Source organism: Parus major, chromosome 4A (genome assembly GCF_001522545.3).
Source record: "Parus major isolate Abel chromosome 4A, Parus_major1.1, whole genome shotgun sequence".
NCBI classification, from domain to species: domain Eukaryota; kingdom Metazoa; phylum Chordata; class Aves; order Passeriformes; family Paridae; genus Parus; species Parus major.
This window is the reverse complement of record NC_031772.1, coordinates 3954663-3972195: the sequence shown is the minus strand read 5'-3', so window position 1 is coordinate 3972195 and position 17533 is coordinate 3954663. Positions and strand designations below refer to the sequence as shown.

Here is a 17533-nt window from a genome sequence, read left to right as displayed (position 1 = left end):
TCTCTCAGAGATCCCAGCAGGAGCTGCTCCCTGCCAGCCCAGGTCACTGGGGATACTGGGGCTGGGGACAGCCTTGCCAGGAAACCATCCTGACTGTGCCCAGACTGCTGGGCTGTTGTGAAGGATGTCCCTGTTTGACAACAAACGTCCACAGTTTATTTCCTGGGTGTTCCCTGACTGATTTCAGCTGGCAGAAGGTAACTGAAGAAAGGAAAATTTAAAGTGCAAATGGACAGGAAAAACCAGAAGCTTTGAAGTATGTAATCCAGCACGTGGATTTTCCTAGTGATCCTTTTTTTTTTTTGTCTTTAGGGGGAAGTAGAGGGATAGATGTAAACGTTACAGCAGTTCCCAGGACATTTTTCAAAGTGAGGTGCTCTAAGTGAGATTCTACTGCTGATAATGATTCATCCAAGAGGATGGAAATGATTCTTCAGTTCTTTGTAGATCCTTAAATAAGTCAGTTGAAGAATAGCCCTCTTCTCCACAGCTAGCCCAAGCAGAGTCAGTTATAGAAAGGAGTTTTATTAATGGTTAAATGAAATAATAGTAGGGTTAACCATGGTGGTACCTAATTGAATATTATGCCAGTGCTGCCTGTTTGCTGCCATCATTTCAATCAGCAACACTCCCTTACTGCTGAACCCATTTTCTTTAGCCTCAATTTTGTTATCACTCAGAGATGCTGAAGAATTAGTACATTGATTTTAAAGTGCCTCAGACAGGTTCTGTGACTTTCAGTTCAAGACTGGGGGTGAGTGAGTGAGAGAATACTTTGTAGACACTGAATTTAGGGATAATCTCAGCTCTATCTTCAAGCTTGTGCCTGGCTGTGCAGGACCTTGGTGCTTTCTGCACTAGGGCTGTGTTTTACTCTTGAAACTTTTGCTGCTGGAGTGACTTTGGTGTGGCAGATGGCACAGCACAGTTTTCTGATCCATCACTGTTTCTTGGCTGGTGTCCTTATGGCAGCTGTGTCTGGTTAGGGAGCTCAGAAATGCCTGACAATAATTACCTTTAATTTCTGCAGGCAGCATCGTGGTGATTTGGGGACTGTGTTTATTATTTTCTGTTTGTTCTGTGGTACCTTTCTGCCTTCATTACATTTCTGCTACAACTGTGCAGTAGAAGGTTTTGGGGGAGTTTTATTTTATTTCCTCCTTTATTTTTTTTTTTTTTGAGGGGGGGGTTGTTTGTTTGTTTGTTTTGGGTTTTTTTTGTTTGTTTTTTGTTTGGTTTTTTTTTAAATACAGTGTCCTGGATAATTTTTTCTCTTGTCTTTTCTCTGAACATTTTGCTAAAGATCTGAATTTATTTTCCATTCTCTATTTACATCCTTATAAATAGTTCTTTACTGTTCTGCATATTTAATTAAATTTCATTACTTCCAGTCTATATCAAGAACCTGTATAAATACCGACCCTGATGAGAACATTGGAATATTGGTTTATCTGTGCATCCCTGGGAACATAAAATGATAAAATGTTACAAGAAAAAACTCCCTGTTCTGACACTATATTTTTGTAACCATTAAAATGTATGTGAATCCTTTGCAAATGGTTTAAAAATAGAAAGTGAAAAGGTGCCTGGAAATCTTGAACAGTCAGTTCCTCAGAACCATGATGATGATGATTCGTTGTTTTTACTTCCTGAAAATAATGTAAAATTCAGTCAAAGAGCAATCCCACTTCCCTTCCCTAAGGAAAAAAAAAAAAAAAGCTTAAAAGTTTGCAGACTATTTAATCTTCTCCAGAAAGTGTGTGGAGAGTTTTATCATTGAAGATGTATTCTGTGATGGATTAACTGAGAGTGTGTGAGATAAAAACAAGAGTTTAAACATCAAGATTTTTTATCTGCTTGATAAAAAACCTGTAACATTTGTAAAAGAACTTTAAAGGGTGTTGAAAATAAAATTACAGTGTACTGGTCTTTTGTATGAAGTGAGGGGTGCCTTAAATAACCTAAAAGACAAAATTACTGGTGATGATCAGAATATCTTTGCTGAACTTGACCAAATTGCTGTGTCCATGTGAGATAAAAGGTGTCCCTCTCCAAGCAGTCCTGGATCACTTCCTTTCTTAAGTCTTACTGAAATAATGAGAACTTTGTGAAGCCCATTAGAGGAGCAGCAGAGCTAATCTGAATGTCAAACTCGTGGCAGCTTTTAGAAGAGTGTTGTAATTTATGGGTAGGGTGTGAAAATTATTAGTTCCCTTTAATCAGTATCTAAATCTCTCAATAAGCAATGCTTTCCAGAAGCAGATTTTATAATTCTGGTTTGATGTACGATACCTTAGTGGGCTGCTAGAACTGCTACCACCACCAAAAACATCATAGGTTTTGATAAATGCAGTTCAGTGATTTTGTGGAACTAGGTGGCAAATAATAAAGGCAAGTCCTGCTGTACTGAGGGAAAGAATAAACCCATTTAATTCATAATCAAATGAATAAACAATTGTACCTGTTTATTTTTGGTTTTGTGCCCGTATCTCTTGGATTTTCCTGCAAAAACTTCAGATTGTTTTCAGTCACATCTGGCCCAGAGTAGAAGTAATTTGGTACTGTGTGAGGAAAATTTGATTATTTATTTAGTGACCAAGGCAAAATGATAAAAACTTTGCACTTACAAAAAAAAAAAAGATACCGGGAATCTTAAAAAACAAAAAAAATAATGAAAATTATGATAACCTTGTAGCTTGATGTTACTCTGCTTCTTCTCTTTTACTACTGGAAATTAATTGGGTTTTAATAATTTGAAAACTTTCTATCAATAGCCCCCTTAATTCTGTGAATTTCTGCTGGTCTTAATGGTCTCTTAAAAGTGGGATTGATTCTGTAATTATCCATATTGTGTTTTTCTACACTTTTCCAATGTGGTATTTTCCAGTTACAATAATATTGATCCAAACCAACAGATTCCCAAAAGGACAGAGCAATATTTGGATGCATAATAGAACAATGAATGCTGTACTTATTACATGTTAATGGGCTTTGAACTGTTGAAATTAAGGAATACTGTATCTTACTCTGGGTGTGGAAATTCTGTTGCAGCTAAATAAGTCAAGCAGAAAGTGATCAAAGTGACAAGGTGATCAAAGTGACAGGAAATTATATTTAAAAGTATAATCAAAAGGGATACCATTAAATAAATATTTCTTTGTGCTGCACATGTTAAAAAGAAAAATAAACATGAAAGATTTTTTTTTTTATTCTTAGAATGGTGGATTGAAGTAACTTGACTTTAAAACAAAGGTGGTGTTCAGGAATAGCATTACTTAACTGGACTAAGAATGGGAATTTAATTTATATGACTTTTTTTACTGAAAAGGAATGTTCTGATCAAACTTGCAGTGACACTGCATATTATTTATTTCTCTTTCTCCAGGTCTGACAGCAGCTGCCATGGCAGAGGCTATGAAGCTACAGAAAATGAAACTTATGGCCATGAACAGCCTTCATGGAAGTGGGAGTCAAAATGGAACTGAGTCAGAAAATGAAGAGCTCAACTCTAATGCAGGTAAGGGATGCTGTGCCCCTGAGCTGCCCTGGAGCTCTCAACACCTGACTCTCAAATTCTTGGGCTCTTGTATTTTGAAAGCTTTGCTCTACCAGTGCTAAATCAAAATTAGTGCTCTCACTCCTCCATATTCCTCCAGTTTTCCTCCTAACAGCTCCCTTCACTAATTGTTTGAAAAATACTGATGAGGACCATCTTCATTAGGGTTGGATTTGGATACAGACTTTTAAAGTGCCCCCTAAATCCATCTGGAGTAACCCAAGATTTATCCGTTGGCACTAACACTGTCTGGGGTTCTCCAATAAATGATGGAAAGTTTCCAGAAGGTCAGGTTGTTGGAACTCCTGAGCTCCAGAGGTCACTGGAGAAAGGTAAGGCAGGGAATGCTCCATCTCCAAGTTATGGCTTTTCTGCATTTTGTTCTTTCTTTGGATGGATATTTGCAAAGCACAGCTGTGAAGGGGAGTTGTGATAATCCTTGGCTGTGGCTGGAGTCACCTCAGACAGGAGGCCCTGGCACAGAACACGTTCATGTGCTATATAAATATGAATATAAATTTGAACTAAGCTCCTCAAGTCCCAACTCCCCAGGAATAGGGTTCAAAGGTGAAGTCAAAATGAATCCTTTGGAGAGGAAGTCTTTGTTTATTCTGATGTTCTTCCAGGTGAATAGAAGAGATTTTTACTTGGACAGTGTAGAGAACCTGGAGCCAGGCAGATCCATTTTGTCTCTGATACCTGTTCCATAAAGGGCAGTTTCCCTTGCCCTCACTTTTTACTGCATCCTACACTTTTGCCACTTGGGGAACATATTTTGTTTGTTTCTATTACCAATTCAAGAGGAGAGGCACGGTGTGATCCCCGCGGCATCCCGCTCTCCCATCGGCATTCCCGCGGCTCCCAAGGCAAAGCCTGGCTGCTGTGTGCTGCATTTGCATCCTACCATCAAAATGGTAATTTATTAGACCAATAAAGCAGCAGCTGGGAGGTCTTAGACTCATTTTCTAAAGGAATAACTTTGAATTCATTACAAATTATGCACAAAGCAGTCTTTCCAAAAGTGGTATTGCCTTTTGCTAATTTTGTGTACTCATCTGTATTTGAAGAAATCTGGCTTCTAACTCATGCATTAAACCTTTCCCCAGCTTCCTGTTCTGTAGGATATGTATTTCTTATTCACCTCTCAGACCCTAATCAATTAGTGCACATTGAATTCAGAAAGAAAAGCACTGGAAAAGCCTATTCAGTGGTTGTAACTGAAATAGTTTTAGATAGTTCAGAATGAATTCTGTAAGCTCAATGAATGCTGAGAAAAAGGACTGAAGATAGAATTGCTACAGAAGAGTAAGGAAGTTTCGTACAGAAAAGATGTAGGGCTGATTATGGGGGTTTTAAAAGCCACTGTATAAAAGTTTAATTTGAATGCTCATGGTTTTCTGTGTTGTTTGTGTAGGGCAAAATTCATATACCTCATATTGGGAGAATCTACATTAATATGATTATTTTAGGTACCTGACGGAACAAGAAGTTTTTTAGGGGTCTGTCACACCAGCCCTTGGACAGTGCATCAAGGGTGGGCACTTCACAGGGGAGTTCTCTGTGGTTTAGCAATTCAATGAGTTTTACAACCAACTCCATACCAATTTAAATATTTGGAAAAATTCCCACTGACTTTAGTTCCAGTGGGATCCAAGAATAAGAGTGTGGTGGCATTTCCATACATGTCTTTTCTCAATTCTTTCCCCTTTTCATTGCCTGATGCAGTGAAATTGCCAAGAGCAAATTCTGGCTCTGGTGCCAGTGTTGTTTGCAGATGGAGCAATATCAGGAAGAACCAACCCTAATCCTGCTAAAGAATCACAATTCCCCCTCTTTTCAATGTGTGCAATGTGAGCATTGGAATAATAATAATAATTTAATAATAATAATAATAATTTTGTAACATGTGGATTCCTCCTTTATTGGTGGGTCACACGACAAAGGTTTCCATTGAGCAGGATATGTCAAAAAGGAAAATCTCCATGGAAGGAGTCTAAAAGTTGGCTGTACCTTTCACCATATAAAATAACCAAAAAATTACTAAACACTCACTACAGAAAACCTGGTGTGGCATGAAGAGAGTGGGAATTTTGTTTAGAAGTTAATACATGTGTTGTAACTTTGATCTGCTGTGAATGGAACACCAGGATAATTCCATGTGCATGAAACCTTCACCAACTCCTTGCTTTGCTCTAGACTTACAGTTTAAATGACAATTAAAAATAAAATGGGGATGTGAAATGAGGAAGAAAATTAAATTTTGAATCTTTTTTTTTACAAAGAAGAGGTGGAAAGGAACAGAGCAAAGGAGTCAGAAACCTCATAAGTGAGAAAAACATTTTATTTTAGGAGAGAGACCTACAGTTTCTTTGATTTGAGGTTGTGTTTAATAGCTTCTGTAATGGCTGCAACATGACTCTGCATCTAGATTTCAGCATGAATAACAACCTGTTCGTGTTTCATTTAGCTCCAAATGAGAAATTCTGTGTTTTATTGTTTTAGGAAATTAGTCTGTGTACTATTGCTCCTGGAACTTTATAATTAATCACTAAAGGTTATGGCTGTGGAGAGTTTGTGGGAAATAGATGTCTGAATGATTATAATTGTAGCTGTCAAATCAGAAATATGGTTGTACAGAGCTAAGGACCTTTTGCTTCCTTTGATTCTTTTTTTTTCTTTTTTTACAGTAACAAAGACTCAAAGGGTTGCAATCTTACTTAAAACAATTAAGTTGGGTTTTTACCTCAGCAGTACACATTGACTTCCTACAATGCCACTAAATATTTCACTTTTGAATATGTGCCTTCCTGCTCATCCCACAGTCTGATAGATGAGTGGAGTACTCGATTTTTGCTGTTGTTTATTTTAAATTAAAGATGTAATTGAGCAGTATGAAGTCCTGAAGCTTTATTGCCAGATTTTTTTGCAAGTGTGTCATTATATACAAGCCATTAGTATAATAAAAAAAAGTGTTGAGGATGTCTTGGCATATTCATCTCAATCCCCATCTGTATCTGTTGAGGTATGAAATAATTTTGGGTTTGCTTCTTATTGATGCCTAGCCTGTCATTTCTACAGTTTCTTCCTCTGTGTATCATTATGATGATGGAAACTTTTAAGAATTCACTGTCTGAAGCCAGAATTTGTCCTGTCTGTTTAAAATCTGAATTCTAACTCAATTTAACACGATCAGTGACTAATTCCTCAGATATTATATTGTTCTCTAGCAAATTGCAGATGTGGAATTGAATCTTAAAAATGTGTCTAAGGAAGTGGGGGATAAATGTGCCACTTCTTTTCCTGCTTCTAATCCAGCTGGTGTGCTTTTGCCATCATGTCCTACCTACCTCCTTTTCATGATGTTACAGTGATCTCAGTAGTGGTGGAGTTTGGTGCTGGAATATTCTAAATAACTTACTAAAAACAAATGCTACAAGAGTTAATACTGAAAATATAGGGGGAAAAATTCCCCCCAAAAGTTCAATTTGCAGATATTTTTTTAATTGAAGCAATGCTTTAGTTCACAGTGCTGTGAAGAACGCTGTTATACATTTGAACATTGATGTCCTCCTTCCACTCTCTCTGCAGAAGAGAAAGAGATTTTTTTGCACCTTCCTACTCATCATATGAAGTGTTAAAGCAAAACTTCTCTGGCAGTTGAAAAATCTCCCTTTCAATCTGGCTCTGGAGGCTCTCTGGCCCCTCAGTCCAGCCGACCTGGGCTGGCTGTCCCCTGGGGCTCAGTGTCCCTCTCCATCCTCTGCTGGCAGGGAGGTTGAATTTGGAGAGCTAGCTCGTGTCTGGCTATGGGAGAAATCCATCCCTCTGGAATCTCAAATTCCCAATGGCCAAAAGTCTTTTGAGATCCTGTTCCTCCTTTTTTGGCTCCTCCAGGTGAGTCCTTGGAGAGGACACTTGGCTGGTGGCACCTGAGGTTTGCCAGGAGTGATTGTGGCCTTTCCTGCTCCACTTGGGAAGTGAGGAAGGGCTGGAGTGAGTGGCTGGAGCTGACTCCTGCTCACTCACATCCCAGCCACGTAGCCAGATTTGGTGTTCAGTAGAAGACAAACAGAACAAAAGCTTTCTGGTTGCACAGAGGTGTTGATGAAGATGAGCTCCTTCATCGTCGTGCAGCGCTAAAAGCAGGCGAGGCGTGTTCTGGAAATTAGCATCTCGTTGCTTTGGGGGGTTTGGAATTTACTTGAAATCCGGGCTTTTCTTTTTAAGGACATGGCAGCAGGTAATTTGTACAAGTGGGAGATAGGATAGATTGTCAGACAGGGGCTGGGTGATGTTCCCTGGATGTTCCTCAAGCTGCCTGAGCAAGGAAGGATCAGTGCATGGCAGTCGTGACAGGAGCCGTGTGTGCAGAGCCTCAGAGCAAAGAATAGAGCAGGTATTTCCTTCTGGTGGCTTTTGGAGTTAGCATGCATGATTTAAGAAATGTGTTTTGCTTTCCCAGGAGAGATATCAAACAGAACTAAGTGTTTCAGTGGTATTTCCTTAGGAAGTCAAAATGTTATTCTGTATGTAGAGTCTTGTTGCTTAATTTCCAGACAAGGAGCTAAGTTAGGCAGAAAAGAAAGGAAAAACACCCGAGCTTTTGGCATATGAGGATCAGAGAAAAAGCTCTCTCATAGAAAAAAAAAAAAAAAGTGTTATCTTTTTATCCTTCTTTCCCTTCAGTACCTGCCATGCAGTTTTCTCACAAATGCAAACATCCTTCACAATCTGTTTAAAAAACCACAAATACATCACTCAGAGGAATATTTAAGGAACCATCAGGAGGGAAAAAACTCATTGGTTTAATGGAATGCTGTCAAGGAAAATCAGCATCACAAACGACACAGGGGCAGAATTGATACTTTTGCACTGACATGTTAAAAGAAAATCCCATGCATTATTTAGAAAACCCAGAAATCTGTCAGCTGTATGATTGCCGAGTTAGCAGAAGCAGGAGGATGCTGCTCAAGTTGAAAAGAAACGCGTAGGCACAGATCCATATTGTAACCTTTCATGTTCTCCACCCACCATGAATACCCAGCTATTACACGGTCAGCATTTTTTAGTTTTTCTCTTTTAAAATTTTCAAGTGCTTGAAAAGTCAAAAGAGGTAGGTCTTTTCTTCTAAAAAGCAGGATGCCAAGGCTGTTATTTTATTGTAAGAATGTAAAAATGACAGGACCAGAGAACAGGTTTTTTTAATCCTTGAGTACCATGTAGATTTCATTAAGTCGTTTTGCCTGTTGTTAAGGAAAGTATTTTTGTGTTACTTGAGCAGAGAGTTAAGAATTTTTTGAAATAGTTACGAATTTTCTTAAATTGTCCTTTGACCAGGAGGGATCAGTGCAGTCTTGAAGCAAGAGAGAATTTAACATGTTTTAGGTTTTGTGCTGTCTCATCCAAAAAACAAACTAGACTCCAGCTCGAGCAGACACGTTAAAACATTTTATCCTAAAAATTGAGACCTCTGTGCTATTTTTGCAGGCAGTTCCTGTGCTGGTGCTGCTGAGGGTGAGGGAGGGAAGGTGAGGAGGCAGAGAGGGGATGTTTGGCCCCTGTGGGACAGGATCTGCCCAGGGGGGTTTCACCCACACCCAAAGGAGATTCAGGGAGTGGATTGGTGCATTTCAGGATGTGCTTCCATCCTTAGCCTTGGAGTTGTGCTTCCGTGGAACTTCTTTGAACCCACGTGGAAGTGATGGTGAAGTTTATTTAAGCTTTTTCAGTGAAAGTGGAGTGAAGGAACTCAAACATTCTCATAACGTGGGGGCTTTAGGAAGCTTTCCCCACTGCTGCTTGTCAGAAAACAGCCGTGACTGGGGAGTGACAGGAGCAGAGAATTCCCTGTGGATGATAAAAGTGACGCCTCCCTGGCACTGATAATCCTGCAGGAAAAGGTGGTTGTGCTGTTTCATTTTTAAGATCCAACTCCTCATGCCTTAATGCTGTTTGTTTGGGTCACAGTTTGCACTGTGCTGTTTTCTCTCCTCTTCCTTCCTAGTGGGGTACTGCCCTCTCAGTTATCCCAAGAATACAATCTCCATGTGGGAAGCTTGGAAATACAATGCAGATACCGATTTCTTCAGCAAATTGTGTTTTTTTGGAGAGTGAGTGTCAGTGGATATTTTGTGCTGCGTTACCCCAGCACTGGGCAGGGTTTAGTACCAGGAATTTTAGGAGGCTTTAGTGAACCTGAGTTTCAGTAGAGTGCAAAATTGAATTTTTTTACCTGTGAACTTATTCAAGGTTCCAGTTTAGATACATTCTTAAGCAGTTACCTATTGAAAGCATGTGAATAATTTAACGGTATTTTTTAAAGGATTCATTTAAATTTAAACATAAATATAGTAAATGTAGGTAATGATTCAGACATAATTGTTGACACATCAGCTAATATTTACACATTTGGATTGACTGACACTCAACTCTGAGAAATGTGAAATAGCTCTGGCTTTAGTTTTAAAACTAATAAAGGAAATGTAACTCCAGAAGAGTTTTGAAAATTAAATTCTCTGTCCTCTTCTCTGTAACTGAGGCATCTTTTTCTGTGAGAGGAATTCTCTTTCAGGTTTTTGATGCTTATCTTACACATGATGAAATTAACTGTGTTTATATAACATCCTGAGCTAATGTAAACTGGTTTGAAGATCAAGCAAATTTAGGTTTTATCTTATACTGGCTTCTTTTTAGAAAAGTTGTTGTTAACTCATGAAGCTCTGGGTTTGTGTAAATGCTTTTTGAGTGGGTAATTCCCAAGGGTGTATTTTTAATGGATTCATGACAATTAGATATTAGATACTGCTAAGGGTTTATAAATGGAGAATGTATATACTAGTAAGTTTATATTTCAGCAGTTAAAGATCTCACACAATCTGTTTCCTTGGTATATTTTGGTTGTTATCTTACTTGAAGTCAAAGAACTGTTGTTCCTTTTTTTCCTCAGAATAAAGTTTTTTTTTTTTTTTTTTTGAATAAAGACAGAATTCCTTCCAATGATTTCTAACTTTCACTGGAACAAATTTAATATAGAAAATCAAGATTCATATCTGTTAAAAAGCCCTGCCTAACGCCAAATCAAATACCCCTGGGTGCCCACGGCGTGATCATAAACAACCTCTCCAGATTCTTGCCATATCTGCCATCAGAACTAAGTGCAGCAAAAGATAAACTAATGAAAAAATGTAAATGGTATGGCTAAACGGAGGAGAATTGAGAGCTTTCACATGTCTGTCACCTTTCAGATCCTTTACAAATTTATAGTCTCAGAGTGCAGAGGTCTAAATCTTCAAAGCTTGAAAAACAGAGGTGCAGCATGAACTAATCTTCATTTTTTCCCCTATCTTCTTACAGCAGCACTAATGGAAATGTATTTTGTTTAACGACTCTGAAATCCTGTTTGTAATTAGATGTGGGAATTGGTCTTACTTTGTAACAGATGATACTGGAATAATAATATGAGAGATGCTACGCTGAGACCACTATCCTCCTAAATCTATATCATTTTTCATTTTATTGACAGGAAATGTGTTCCTGGAACAAAGAGATTGATTTTAAAGAGTGGAAGAATAATGTCTAGTAAAAACTCGAATGAAAACATTTTAGCATTACTTTAAGTGTATCACAAGAGTATATTAACCCCTTCAGCTGTATTTTTAATTTAGTAAACAATCTTGGAGTTGTTGCTTTGTCACTGATACCATCTTTGAATGAATGCACCAAAAGGTAGAGAACTTTAATTAATGATGGGTTGCATACAATTAAAATGCATATCATATTTCAGAAGGATTATTCAAAATAATTAATTTTGTCTGTTAAAACACTTTTCCAGTCATAAATGAAGTAATTAGGAGTGGGCACAGAAGATGTGAGTGAGGGCTGAGCTCACACAGTCCCTTCAGAGTATTACTCTCTTTACTAGGTCTTGATGTCATAAATCATTTTGGCCTCTCTAGAGCCAAGGCTGCATTTTTTCCTTGGTTATAATTCTCATTTTTGTTGGTAGTAGCTGAAATCTGTGGCCCCTACCAGTGTGCTGAAGGAAAGCAGGTGGCTCTAAAGTGTCCCCATTAAGACAAGGTCTCATGTTCATCTGCAGGGCACAGGGGCTCCACAGCTCTGTGGGGAGTGATACTGATCAGAAACGCACCAAATTTAGGACTTTCTGTATAAAATTTTATGAAGAGCGAGGCAGATTGGATGCCCCACACTTTCAAAGGAAAACCACTGCAGTTCAGATGTTTTAGCAGGCTCCTGTGGCTGCTGAAGGACACGGTGTGGAGGGGGTTGTTCCTACAAGGTGGGGAAGAGCCTCTGCCTGGGGTCAGAAAGGTGAGGAAAGGAAAAAGGTGATCCAGGTCTACCCCTGTGAGGTGCATCTTGAATTTTATGTTGAAACATCCTTGGAAAAAGCAAAAGCAGACCCAGGAACAGGCAGCATCGAGTGGTGACCAGCAGAGCTCTGGCAGGGTGGGGTGCCAGGGGTGCTCAGGGATTTGCAGGCTTCCCACAGTGCAAGGACAGGGAAATAAAATGTCAGATACATTTTTTTTTTCCCCCTCCAGGTCCTTGTATGTACTCTTGTTTCCAGAGAATCTCATCTGCTGATCATTTTGTACAAAGTAACATGTTCAAACTCTGCTGGTTTAATTTCCCATTACAGGGTGTAAGGATTTGAGGAGTCCTATAAAGAACCCCAGTAAAAGCAAATATTTAGTGATGGTTGCCTTTGTTAACAGTAGTGAGTCCACTTCAGTCTCACATTAATGATATTTTAACAGTAGAAAGTACTTCAGTATTTTAATGACATTGTAAAGGCTGGAACATTCTTGTTAAGGCACATATAAGTTAGGATGAAAACTGGCATATTACCTTTGATGTGGGCCACATGCTGAGAGTCCCCCAAAGGATGTCATTGGGAGCGATACAGCTGCCAACAGCAGGAGTCTCATGAATTAAAATTTTAATCAGGTTTTTTAAAAAAAGCCCCCTAACATACAGTTAATTTATGTTTGAGGCAAGAAATGTTTGTGGTGTGATTATTTGGAATATTTTCTCACTTAAAGGAGTAGCATTAATCCCCCCCCCCCGAAATTTTAATACCGTTTTTAGTTAAGGATTCAGCAGTGGATTTGTGCGGCGTGCCCTGAGCTGACATTTCTGCAGCTGAGATTCTGTAGCAGTTTTCCTTGCAACAGTTGGTGCTGTTGAAATGTCTGGCTGATCTGTGAATTTGATGAGACAGAAGTCACCGTGGTCTCCAGTAATTCTGCCTCTCCTTGCACCCACGGAGTACAAGGCATCCCTTAGTTGTGGAGCAGGGGCTGTGTGGGTAAGCAGGACACACATAGATCACAACCCTACTGCTTTTTATAGAACACCTTGGCTCTCTTCAGCACTTAGATTCAAGTTTTATTTTCCTTTAATGAAGTTTTGATCCATGAGAAAATCAGGATTTATGCATTTATTTCTGTGATTTTAAAGTAAGCATCTGACAGTTTTGCATAATAGGTTATGCTTTCTGCTCCATATTCTGCTTAAAAAAAGCTGGAATCCAAAGCTGTGAGTGACATTTTGGTAGAATTTTAGCAAGTACAGTCATTACCAAATTAAAAATAGATACAGGTGGGTAGTCTATGTTTTTAGCTCCTTTTAAAAAAAACTCCACCCTTGACTGTATACAAGAGCAGCAGTTTATCAGATCATTATAGTCACAATGAGGAAAGACCAGCAGTGTTGTCTCAGACCAAGAGTAAATTTACCTTTATCCACCAGAGGCTTTAATTTCCATGGCTGAGACATCTTTTCCTCAAATGAAATTCTTATTCTTAATTTGATAGAAGGTTAATTTAAATTAATAAGATCACTGAAGAGTATTAAAATGTGGTCCATTTAGTCATGGAGAAGAAAATGTTGTTGGCACCGTATAATTGAAGCTACTAATTTGTCCATAATCTAAAGGAAAAATGTGTAGGTTTTTAATACAAGCTTCAAGTGCTTTATTATTTTGGAAACCCAACTGACATTATGTTACCTGGTAGCTAACTAATATGTATTTATTGGCCAGTTGTGTGTTTGGGGGAGGTTCCACAGTGCAGGACGGTGCTCCTGTGCTGGGTGGGCTCTGCTGGCTCACATTGCTCACACCTGGCTCAGGTAGAAGTTCAGGACAGTTCCACCCTGCAGGATGGCTCTGCCTCTGGGTCTGGTTTCTCTGCTGCAGCTTGTGGTGTTCAGGATCACCAAAACCAGCACTTTCAGACTTGTTTCCTTACTGTACTCCATCTCTGCCAGCCTCATGTCTGACTGACAGTTGCCCAGCTTAATTTTAGAAATTTCATAAGATTTCTGATCATGGCCATTTTTCCTAATGTTCTCCCTAAGTCTTCCTTGTTAAAAGTCTTTCCTTGCTGCATCTTGTCCTGTACACTGTGGCTACAGAGAACAATTTACTCCTTTTTATGACTGAACATGTTCTTTATCAAGTGAAGATATTTAGTGAGCTCCTGCCTGTTGTCCCTTCCCTCCATGGAGCAGCCTGCTCTCCCGAAGGACTCACACTGAGGATTTCCTCACCCCTGGTCACTTCTCCCTGTGCTCCCCTGGCCTCTCTCCAGGTGATTCAGATCCTCCTGGTCCCTGCCCAGGGCAGTGCCTCGGTCAAGGCCGGTGCTTGGGGCTGGAGTTTGGAATGGGATGGAGACAGAGAATTCCTCCCATTGTACAGACACTGATCCCCTATAAACGTGAGCAACTCGCTCTCCTGGCATGTCCTGGCAGCAGGATTCTGCTGACCTCTGTTCACCTGCAGTCAGCTACAGACACTGGATATTTTATTTTTTAAATTTACACAGGCAGTTGTTGCCCTTTTTGTCTTTAAAAGAAAAAAAACAGAGAAAATGAACAACACATCTGTGTGAATCACTGCGTGTCCTACAGCAACAGGCAGTCAAACCCCATCCTGAGTTGAGGATGGTTATTCCAGCCTTTTCTCTGTCCTCACCAGTTTTTTCACATTGCATCTCTCCTAAATCTTCACAAAAGTTTAGACAAATTCTAATAAAGACCCAGAATTTTGGGGAATTCTGCTGTGTCTGCCTAGGATATAGACTAACATCTGCCCTGGAATGTGGAGCATTTAGTTCAGTTGAGCTTGGCCATTTTTTGGTTCATTCTCTCTGTACACATTGACTTGATGGTACATTCTGAAGGTAAATTAAAATTGATAGCTGAAACTGAAAAGCAGCATTTCCTGTCTCGATGCTGTGCATTTTTTAAGCTGTACACAGCCATCTGCAATTAATGCTCTTTGTTGTATATCTTCTGTATTTACAATATATTTGACAATAAAACCTTTTTTGACATTTAATCAGTAGCAGAGTTGTTCCACTCTCATTATATATTCATGAACTTTATCACCAAGACAAGACATAAATGTTGAGCTTCCCTTTAAGATCAGACAGGCATTGATATTTAAAACGTTGAAAATGGGGGGTAGTTACTGTTCTACATTTGTATAATATAAAAATTAGAACGGATTCTTCTTTCTAAGGCTGTTTTAAGGATGGAGACAATGAAACTTTGGGACTAGTGAAACTGTAAGAGCTGAGTACTCAATTTATGGTGTCTTGGGCCATCAGAGGCTGCTTTTTTTCCCCTTTTCCTGTAAAGCTTATAATATCAATTAAATTGTGATTCATATTCTCATATTTCAAAGGGAAGTTGGAAAGGCAGTAGGAAGAAGTGTCTTGCAAGTTCTTATGGATCTGTTTGTTGATTGACTATCTGTAAGAATTTGATGTGAGGGGGATTTTGGCATTTCATCCTTGAGAAATATTCCCCCTCATTTGCAGCACCTCTTCTGTTTTTCTGGATTTTGACAAAGTAGATATTTTTTGGAAGCTGAGTCCAACTTCATTCCATTTCTCTGTAAAATCTTAGATCCAGCATAAGTCATTTACTAAAAAAACAGAATAGCGTGAGTAAGATCTTTAATTTCACTTTTTAAACACCAAGCATATCTGAGTATATCTTGTATGTGAAATGGCATTTCTGTGTCAGTGATAAATTGAAGTTTAATACAAAAATACTACTGAAACAGATGGGAATTTGCATGAAACTTGCAGGTATCTTATATTTGGGAGGGTAATCTCTAATGAGCCTCTCTGAATTTAAACTCAGTGATTCTGTCTGTAGAAGAAATATTTGCATTGTCCTATTGCTCACAGCTGATACTGATTTTCTCTCCAACTAACTAACAGCTCTTCTTTCTGCCTCAAATAATTACAGCCCAAACCTTGCCCCTGTACCATGGAAATGGAAAATCCAAGTCATCAGGATAGCAGTGTATCTGCAGTTTGGATTTAAAAGAAGTATTTTATTTATTAGATGCAGTTATGGCACTGAAATAAATGGTTGGTGCCGTTATACAACATCTCACCTTCAAAATTTAATCATCTACAAATGCAATTTATTTTTCATAAGCTCCTTGCTTTTTAATATGATTCATTAATTTTTTTTCCTGTTGTTCGCTCATCTATTTTGAATGGAGACTCCAGGCATTTGTTTTTTTCTGTTCCTTAATGCTTGGTATGGTTGATGTAAAATATTTTTAAATAATCTTTGTATTATTTAAATAATTTAATATTTAAAAGTTTGAAGTTGCCCAGAGAAGTGAACTCCCCATCCCTGGAAGTCCCCAAGGCCAGGTAGGATGGGGCTGGGAACAACCTGGGATAGTGTAAGGTGTCCCTGCCCATGGCAGGGATGGGGCTGGATTTATGGATTTATGTTGGGTTTATGGTCCATTCCAACCCCAGCCAGTCTGGGATTCTGTATTTCTATATTATTTGGAGCACATGGGGTATGTGAGAACAGTGTGGTCACAGCTCCCCCATTTTTAGGTATCTTAATTGTATACATGCAATAACTTCTAATTCAATTAAGACCAGCAATATTCCACATTAGCCTGTGTGTCAAAATCCATGCAGTATCCTATAAAAAAGTCATTAGTTTGGTAATATCAATTTAACAAGTTTTAGTTCATTAACCTTGACACCAGCAGTGCTGGGGAGAGGAACCTTTTGATATTGTTGTTCTCAGCATATAGCAGGGAGCTCTGGAAATGTGCTGAAATCCGTGGCTATTATCCCTGATCATCAGTTATGGCTCTGTGCTGGCTCTTCTGGGCAAACACCACAAATTGCAGCTCTTCAAGTCAACTTAATAAATGGTTGCTGCATCTCACCTTCAAAATTTAATCATCTGCAAATTGCAGAAATACTTCTTCAGTTAGTTCTTTTTCTGTTCTGGCTTTGTGTTTGAGAAATTACAGTTACCTTTGTAATAAAGTTCTTGGTTTAGCTTATAAATATAATTTAATATTGGTGCAGGTACCATTAAAAATGGGAAAATGAGCAATCACTTAAAAGCAGGGGACAAAGAAATCAAGAAGAAACTCCAGCAGTCAAAAGGCTGTTGTGTATTGTTTATTTTCTCTTATACCTGTAGAATCAAAAAACCATCATTGTTGAAGAAGACCTCCAAGATCATTGAGTCAAATTGGTGTTGTCTGATTTGATGCCTCAAATTGGGTGATTCTGATTTTCAGAACTGAGAAGAGGCAGAGCAGAACTCATATTTAGCCCCATTGTTAATCACAGAGGCATTTGAACAGCAGTGAGAAGGGATTGTATAAAAATACAGGGTATTTTCTTAGGAACAGCTTCCCCTAATCCCTTCCAGTCACCGTGAGTCTGTCACTTTTTATGATTTGAGGAGAGCATTTGGATGTAGAGAGAATGAGCACCCACCTGTGAGCAAGGGCTGTGAGAAACAGAGGAAGAAGAGGGACTTGGAGCATTGTCTTAATGTGGAAGTGGGAAAACAAAGCAAAATGAACGTGGAAAATGGAATTATTTTGTTGCTAGCTTTTTGTCCTGTTCATGCGGGTGTCAAATTTTCATGGGTTTATTTCCC

General features: G+C 38.8%; 1 protein-coding gene across 1 annotated transcript in view; it reads left to right on the top strand.

Moving 5' to 3' along the window:
• Nucleotides 1–17533, top strand: part of DACH2 (dachshund family transcription factor 2) — a 246351-nt gene that overhangs the window by 157494 nt on the left and 71324 nt on the right. Inside the window, exon 3 of the mRNA XM_015626682.1 lies at nucleotides 3386–3517. Coding sequence (XP_015482168.1) covers nucleotides 3386–3517 — 132 coding nt within the window. The remainder of the gene's footprint in view (nucleotides 1–3385; nucleotides 3518–17533) is intronic.